General features: G+C 34.0%; 1 protein-coding gene across 1 annotated transcript; it reads right to left on the bottom strand.

The window, feature by feature from the left end:
* Positions 1-2,438: 2,438 nt before the first annotated feature.
* LOC143230929 (ras-related protein Rap-2a-like) lies at positions 2,439-8,658 on the bottom strand. Its single transcript, XM_076465256.1, has 4 exons — positions 7,816-8,658; positions 5,934-6,022; positions 5,368-5,557; positions 2,439-4,332 (listed from the first exon to the last, which is right to left on the bottom strand). Exons 1-4 carry the CDS (start codon positions 7,934-7,936, stop codon positions 4,055-4,057), a joined length of 678 nt encoding a protein of 225 aa, XP_076321371.1. The 5' UTR covers positions 7,937-8,658; the 3' UTR covers positions 2,439-4,054.
* Positions 8,659-8,913: the final 255 nt, after the last annotated feature.

Raw genomic sequence — 8,913 nt, 5'->3', positions numbered from 1 at the left:
ATGGGAAGCGTTAAGGCATACGAAGCTATAATTTATGTATTGAAACTTGTTTTAGTGTATTACGGTGTGTGTAGTCAGCAGGACGCTCGACTCGAAACCTGCTTGCCCTTTCGGCCATGAGTACGTAATACTGTGGCGATCAATCCAACTATTCGTTGGTAAAAGTGTAGCCCAAAAGTTGGCGGTGAGTGGTGAGGACTAGCTGCCTTCCCTATAGTATTACACTGAAATATACGGTACGGCTAGTGCAGATAGCTTTCGTGTAGTTTTGCCGGAAATTCGAAGAAAAAAAGAAGCAAAGTATTTTGTAGTATTTGTGGTTTAAATGGCTTAAGGTTCAGTTTTATAGAATCAACGTTTCAAAAATCTTCTGGGGAACATACCCCCAGACGCCCATAGAAATTGCTTGCTTCACGTGCTTATTGCCATATTGTTTAAATGCTGCAATTACCTGACCATTTCAAAATTCCTCTCCACGTCAATGGTACCATGTATAAGTACAAGAACAGCATGAAGTATATATAACTTGAAATACTAAGAGAACGGTGATTTGTCGATATCGTCTAACAGTGACTGTACTGCTTAGAGAGCTGTTTTAAACAAGGTATTGAAAATGTATATTGTATGCGTGTACTCTTATTTAAAATGACAACAACATTTATTCTAATCAGACGTGATATAAAACTATTCATCATATGTTAATATTTTGTTCATTTAACCATTTATTTCTTTGTTTAGAATTTTCTCTACAGTGCCGTCCCTAACTTTGAACTGATAGACCAGAAGGAAAACACCTTGTCAGAAAAACAACTGCCAACTGTTGTCTAATCGTAAACTGGGGTTTCACCATCACTCTTATAACGCACTTACAGATCCCAAGTGTGCATCACGTGTTATTGTTTTTTTGGCAACGGGACATGAAGACGAATACACGAAGTCTTAAGTCAAATATCCTAACCGCTTATCACTCTCACTCTACTGTGATATCTGAGCCATTGTTTTATAAATTTGTATGTTTGCGAACTTACAACTTCGAACAAAGGCCCGACATGGCCAGGTGGGTTAAGGCGTTCCAGTCGTAATCTGAGGGTCGCGAGCTCGAACCCCCGTCGCAACAAACATGCTCGCTCTTTCAGCCGTGAGGGCGTTATAATGAAACGGTCAATCCCACTATTCGTTGGTAAAAGAGTAGCCAAAGAGTTGGTGGTGGGTGGTGATGACTAGCTGCCTCCCTTCTAGTCTTACACTGCTAAATTAAGGACGGCTAGCGCAAATAACTCTCGTGTAGCTTTGCACGAAATTCAAAAAACAAACAAGCAAACAAAACTTCGAACAAACAAACAAATCATAAATTGGTTTTTGCAAAAAAAAGTTTTGAGCTTACCGTGAAAATGATGCCACCTGTTGTGTAATTTTAGCTTAATATAAATCCATATTAGTAACTAAGAGTGTGACAGTAATTGAAATAAAATATATATACATTGACTTTTAAACATATTAGTAAAAGAGCTACTAAACTTTCTACTAGCCACCGAAAAAAGAAACATTTTATGAATAATACGTTTCAGACGTTTTAAATAAACATAAGATAAAAGTTTTGCCTTTTTCTTTAAAGAAAAATATATATTATTCAAACAAAGACTTGCGATAGTGGTGTTGTGTTAGCACATGTTTAAACTTAACATTCGCCTGATTTCCGATACTCTGCAGCATCCTGACTCGCTTACGTGGAACTTTAACAAACATTTGAGTGCATGTTAAAACTAAAATGCTCCTGAGGTACAATTAAACGATTCCTTTAATGCTGTCTTAGATTATAAGTTAAAAAGTTAACGAAATTGCAATGTATAATAACAATAATAAAATCCTGTTTATATAATTCCTAAAAGAAAATTGTTTAGGTTACTGTTCAACACTACACAACATGATGGTGTACATAATTACGAGTGTTATATCATGACTCTTGTTTCAAGGTTTATGTACATTAAGATCATCCCATCAAGCTTTTAGGTTTTACACTAACAATCACATTTGGGAGTGTGTTTTGGCGGACTCTGAGACTGTGTTCAATTTTATTTCACGAAATATACAAACAAAACAAGTAATCTTACCCTATTATCATTGTTATTTTGGTAATTTATTGTAATTTCAATGAACTTACAATACTCTTCGTTCGAATATTAGGAACAAAGTATGCTACAATAATCTTTGTTCAAATATTATGAAGTGAGTATGCATTAAAATTCCAAAGTCCCTACGGTTAATTCAATGATAGAATTAATAGACACTTACTATTTTTCTATTCCTCAGTAATTATGAGTCCGATGTTACGAAGAATTCTGTTTCTAGGAAGTGTTTATTGCGCAGTAATTTTGTTTTAAATGTTTAAAATGAAACTCTTGTGTGATATTGCGGGAAAACAAGAAACTTCATTCGACTGAATTCAGAATAGTTATATTTGCAAAACTGAATTTCATTACAAAAGATTAAAAATGTTATTTTGCAAGGTTGAGATTAATCTCAATTTAATAAACAACTTATTCTATATAAAAACTATTGAAACGTCTCTCAACAGTGCTCCAAACATGCATCAAATACTGAGACTCAATAAGAAAAAAGTACCCATGATAAAGTTTTATTTTACCTTACCTCAACAAAAGAAGTGTTCACATAAAAAAATATGAAGTGATTGAAATAATTAATCCAAATTGAAACAATAAAAATCACCTGCATCATAAATGAACAAAATATCGAAAATAATATTCACTTCCTAACCACCAGAGGTCGTTAAACTTACGACAGTTACAAGTCTGTGGTGGTATTTGGTAATATCTGTAAATATTTTATAGCTGCACACTCTATAACAGTTCTTTATGTTTTAGAAACGTAATCATAGGAGTTGGTAACTTCTAAACAAATATTCTCTGCGTTCTTTTATAGGATTGCTCCAGCCAATTTTGTGAGTTATGATTATCCATTAGACTCTATAATATACAATTAACTACTATAAAAGAGTATTTTCATTCTTATCGAAATAAAATAGTTGTAGTAAATGTTTCACACAACTGAATACAGAACTGTTTCTCATAACATTAATCCAACAAGTGATTTTTAAAACTTTAAAAAATGTATCGTATTTTCCTGTTGACCATTGATGCAACTCAATCGTTGGTAATGCTCAATCGTTATTGAAAAATAAAATAAAAATAATTTGGTTTGTAAAAGAATATTTGAAAAAAATGTGAAATTATCACACTTATATTAAGTAAACTTAATACCAGTGTACCACTGAGAAGTTCTATCAAAATAACTATAAAAAACTGGAGGCAGACCAGTTATACGATTTTGACTGTTATCCAAACTGAAGGTCCATGTGCAACTTAACATTGCTAAAACTGTAATTTATATTTATTAAACTAAATCATTTCATAAGTTAAAAACTTGAACTTAATAATTTATGAAAGCCACGTGAAAGCAATTCGATTAATTTTTTAAGTTGTATTAATTTGAACTTATCTTTGAACGTTTTACATTTGAACATTTTCCTTCAAAACATACGCATATGTTAGATTATACAATTTAACTGTTGTCCATATTTAAAGTGTATAGGTAAACTAACTACCTGCAGGTCGCAGTATGACGTAGGTCAAAATATATGCAATCACACGAATAAGGCTATGACTAGAAAACAAAGTGCAACATAATTATTCTAACTATAACAGTAGTTAAAAGAGAACTATACAGTATTACAGTGGTTAGTTTACAATACAATCATATTCACTCCGATGTGGCAGAGTTGAAGTTATGTTGGTATAAACATTTTTAATATTAACGATAAACAATGCCTATAGAAGTTTAAAAATAAACTAATCGACTCCTTATAGAGGTAAATAGAACAATAAAAAAACATTGATAAAGATTGAAATTTACAATTGAACTGAACCTTAAAGTTAAATAGGTTTTTACTACAAAAAGGACGCTATTATTCCAACTGATTGTAATACATTAATATTTTCATTACAATCTAACATAAGCGCCTATTCTTGTATACTTTTCAAAGTGTGTTAAAATTGTCACACGAAGACGATCTTCTCACACGAGATCTGCGTAAAATTCGCTTGATTATAGACTTAGTACGCCAACCAGTACACCCTACAAATCGTCCTCCGGGGTTCTCAGATACTACAGCACCGCTCTTCATTTCTTCAACACGATGACGCTTTAACCGGATCTGATTAAGAATACCAACTAGCAGCTCGTCAACATTATGGTTGATTCCAGTAGAAATTTCGATGAACTTGAACCCATGAGAAGCTGCCACTGACCGACCTTCTAAAGGAAAATATGAATTATAAGCTTTAATAGACACAAATATTATTTATATCGCTTTAACCAAGTTATAATAATTACTGATTTATACATAGAATTGAGTTGTGAAACAGCTTTTGTTATTACACAAAAACAATTTTACAGATCATATCTGAAATAATTAACGTTTAAGAATTTAGTACACTATAATGTGTGTCCGACAACACGCGTCTACAGAGAGATCTAACTATCTGAGCAAACTTATTGTTTTCTTTTAGTTTCGATGAGTAGTTACAGAGTTTTGTTTGTCACTGTATTATCCAACTTCACAATCTCCTAAACTTGACTCCCACAAAAACGTATTCCACACTTTAGCCTGAACACCTTTTTTCAGGTATTATATTAGATGGCCCGGCATGGCCAAGCGTGTTTAGGCATGCGACTCGTGATCTGAGATGCGCGGGTCGTCACACCAAACATGCTCACCCTTTCAGCCGTGGGGGAGTTATAATTGACGGTCAATCCCACTATTCGTTGGTAAAAAAGTAGCCCAAGAGTTGGCGGTGGGTGGCGATGACTAGCTGCCTTCCCTCTAGTCTTACACTGCTAAATTAGGGACATCTAGCACAGATAGCTCTTGAGTAGCTTTGTGCGAAATTCAAAGTCCAACTATATTAGACGATGTAACATAAACTTTTATATATATATATACACAAAGGAAAAGTATTACTTTCACAGATTATTATTTACTTTCATAAATAGTAGGAAGAGAGCTGAATGAAAATGTTTTGATATTTTTTTTTTTCTAAATTCTTAAAATTTAAATGTGAAATGGATTTATTTCTAAAACATAATAGGAAGATGTAATATATTTAGGAAACTCTTTTCTCCGCAGCTACACAAGTAAGAAACAGCATAACATAAGGAACTTTATTGACACAACATCTGTATATCCACACTATTTATATTTCAGTGATCTCATGGTTGAGATCGATTATGCATTTCGTGCACGCACATGCATGTATGCATTAGAACCACAGTTTTGAAAATGCAACAAACCTTCAGGAGAGACTTTTCTGAGTCGAACTAAGTCGGTTTTGTTTCCCACTAATATCAGAGCCTTGTTCATCGTGTCCACACATTTCACTACCTGGCTGATGAAATTTTTGGCCCATTGAAAACTGGTTCTGTCGACCACAGAATAAACGACGACATACGACGCAACAGATAGATTTAGTAGCGATGTGACCTGCACAATTGTGGAGTGCACAATTACTACACTTTCACAATTAATACTCAAAAATAAACAATTTGAAATCAGAGTAAGCATTTTAAACTACAAACTAATAAACCTTTCTGATTTTGCCGTAGAATTCAATCACATATGAGACAGTGATGAATATTTTTAGAGAACAGTATTGAAAATGCGTCTATTATTTCCTATTTATTTTTAATATATCTTTATTTTTCACTTTGTAACACAATTTATTTAATCATTGTATTGCCATATATAGTCATTAGTTTACCTTTGTTGTAAATTTTTTCGGGTTTGAATAACATAATCTATCCTTTTTTTTTTGTTTGTTTAGCTTTTAACACAAGGGGTTTTCAGAACATTCTCTCACCGTTTCTGTAGCAACGGTCTTTTCAATGAACAACAAATCATATTCTTCTTCGTTTAACACGACCGTAACTGATGTTTCATTCTTTTCCTCTAGAAAATCAAAAATAGTGTTAGCTTCTTTCTCCAGGGAACATGTTCGACACGTGAGCTCCGCACAACAAATGTAAACCAAATGCACATGTTTAACGTTTTAGTTAAGCCTTTCCTTGTTTAACTGTAAGCACAATATAACATAATTTTAGCTATAACGTTCATGACAACATTTATTTATAAGCAGGTTTCAATAATTTAGTCTGCTGAGTTACTTTATATTGATAGTCGTGTTTTTTGGATAACGTTTATAGGCAAAAATTGAATTATCAGCTGCAGACAGTGTTAATAGCTTTGTTTCTAAAATAAGTAAACGTAGAGCACTTCGTTATATTATAGAGATTACATACGCAAATAAATTTATATATAGTTCTGAATGAATAAGGAAATGTTGCTATACAGTATGTTTTTCACAAATCGTACAAAATGTGTATAGGATTTTGTGTTCCGTTTTATATATGAAAAAGTGCTGAGATCAAAAGACATCTTTGAAACAAATCGTACGTTAATTTTGACGTGAAGTGATAAAAACAATCGATTAAAGATAGCCACTTTTCATTTTATGAAAACAAAACAAAAGCAAAATTTTCATTTGAATAATTCACCTAAGTCACCTCTCTTTCTTGATCTGTTATGCTTCTTTTCATATTATCAATTTAAAGGAACATAGTGTCAGTGTAAGCTTAAAATGTGAGAAGTGAGTGTTTCGTTGTTACAACAAGTTTCTTAGAACTTTTCTCTTGTCTTATGGCCAGAAAGTAGCTGCTTTTCTGCTGAAATAAAAGTGTAATATCATACCTTTGTCACTTTTATTTACCGGAATATAATTAAAAAAAGAACAGACGATTTTTAATTATTCAGATAGTTTGTGCTTAACAAAGAAGACTCATTGGTTGAAAACTTTAATTATTAAACTTTAAAACTACACATGGAAAATTTATAAAACATCGTAAATAAAGTAGAAAACGTATAAACTGAAATGGATAACAGTTATTATAAAGCATAAAATGTAGTAATATTAGAAATTAAGGTAATATAATAATAAGTTTATGCCACTGTTATAAACAAACCTTTCTCAAGTATATGAACACAAAAGATTCTCATATCCGCTTTTTATAGACTCTTTGTCGTTAAATTGCATAGTTGTATTAACTTACAAAAAACTCCTTTTATCGTAAAACATAGAGTTTTCTGGTATTTTTCAGTTACTCTACAAATAAAACATTTATGGAATCTTCCTTCTTCTCAAGGGTGATATACAAACTTCGATTTGTACACTCTCGTTAAAAGAGAGATTTCGTATTTCTAGTTCCTCAATCCATCAGTTCCAAGTACAGACTTAAATCCTGGATTCGACACCTCGCTATAGACAAAATTCAGATAGCCCATTATTCAGCTTTGTGCTAAAACAACCAATCATTTGATCTCCCCCCACCTGATGACTTAAAAGTAAGTTTGAAGGCTCTTTACGTTAAAAACCGGGTTTTGATAGCCAATTGTGTAGCTTTGTGTGCAAAACAAATAATGTTTCTAAATATCTTGGTGTTTTCCTGATTTATGTCTTCTGGTCTTACGCTACACTGAAATCTAATAGCTTTGTCTATTAGCCTAGAATCCGTAATTACTCCTGCTTTATTTAATAAATATCATCCCTAGGAGAAACAGTTTTAAAATGAAATCAGCAAAAGTATGACAAAACGTTACATTTCGTAGATTAAGTCAAATAAATAACCAGTGACGTAATAAACAGATTAACAGCTTAAACATCCGTATATTACTTTCACGGGACTTACCCAAGGAACAATCGTAAGTACAAATGTATTCGGAAGTGCTGAACTGGTTGGTCAGTGAAGACTTTCCTACATCCGTGCAGCCGACGACCAAAACTGATACTCTTTCTCTTGTTGAAGTCATCGTAGGGGAGGGAGGCTGTTGTCCGGAGAAGAGTGTTCGGTTTCTGAAGATGCTGGAATAGAAATATGCTGTGAATATCGAAAGCTACGAGATCTGGATCGAAACGAATCTCCCCTATTTATGACCCCTTTGGATGTGACGGAGAAATTCCGCAACCTTTCGTACTCTGCGTCTTTTGTTGGGTCGAGGAAACCATGCTTGTTTGAGCCACTAAAATGGAGATTTTCTGCAGAAGAGAATGATTTTCTTTCCGGAACACTGAGCATTCGTTCCCGGAAGAAACTTCGTTCATGTGACGGCTCAGTCCGACGAGTGGCCTTTACGGACTGAGAACGTCTGACATTTACAGATTTTGTGTGCATTTTCTTATTGCCAGCAGGCACCTTCTGTTCTTTAGGTGCTGAGTTATACGTTGTGTTGGCACTTTCATCCAGTCCGTATTCCCTATTTCCAGTTCCAGAAGGTGAGCTGATGCGACGCCGACTGATAGTTCGTTTGTGGGCTCCTAAGATTGTAAATTCTGGAGCACTGCACACTGAAGTAGGGGAGCCTTGGCCCAACGTGGTAAATTCATCTGGGGATCCGACAATGTCCCTCGTCTCTTCACTCATCTTCACAGTAAATCCTTAGTACAAATCACAGAACAGTTTAAGTAAATAAACAACTTTCCTAAATAGACGCTTGACGGCTGCACCACATGAGTCAGATATCCCTGCAGGTTTGTGATCCTATAGTCCAGGAAGCAATAGTAACTCGCGAGGCATGGCCCTTTAACCCTTAGCTGATGCCGGATCAGTGTGACGTAACAAACCACGTGCTTGCAGTGCGTCTAATAAAATTGCGATTCTTCTTTACAGAACTTTACTCTTTAAAGACAGCTGTGCTATCATATCGGAACTCTAAATGCTAGTATCAGTTGTGCAACCCGCGACCCTAAAGTAAGGTTAACGTGGAATTAATTAAACAGATGCATGAAA

This window comes from Tachypleus tridentatus, chromosome 10, assembly GCF_004210375.1.
Source record: "Tachypleus tridentatus isolate NWPU-2018 chromosome 10, ASM421037v1, whole genome shotgun sequence".
In the NCBI taxonomy this organism is placed as follows: Eukaryota; Metazoa; Arthropoda; class Merostomata; order Xiphosura; family Limulidae; genus Tachypleus; species Tachypleus tridentatus.
Note: the sequence above shows the minus strand (reverse complement) of the source record. Positions and strands in the feature narration are given on the sequence as shown.

Bases quoted from the DNA above. Each gene is read 5' to 3' on its own strand.
- LOC143230929 (XM_076465256.1), bottom strand. From the start codon at position 7,936: ATGACTTCAACAAGAGAAAGAGTATCAGTTTTGGTCGTCGGCTGCACG. The intron at 6,023-7,815 runs GTAAGTCCCGTG...TTGATTTTCTAG, and splicing joins TACTTACGATTGTTCCTTGG to AGGAAAAGAATGAAACATCA. The intron at 4,333-5,367 runs GTTTGTTGCATT...ATTTTCCTTTAG, and splicing joins CAGAAAAGTCTCTCCTGAAG to AAGGTCGGTCAGTGGCAGCT.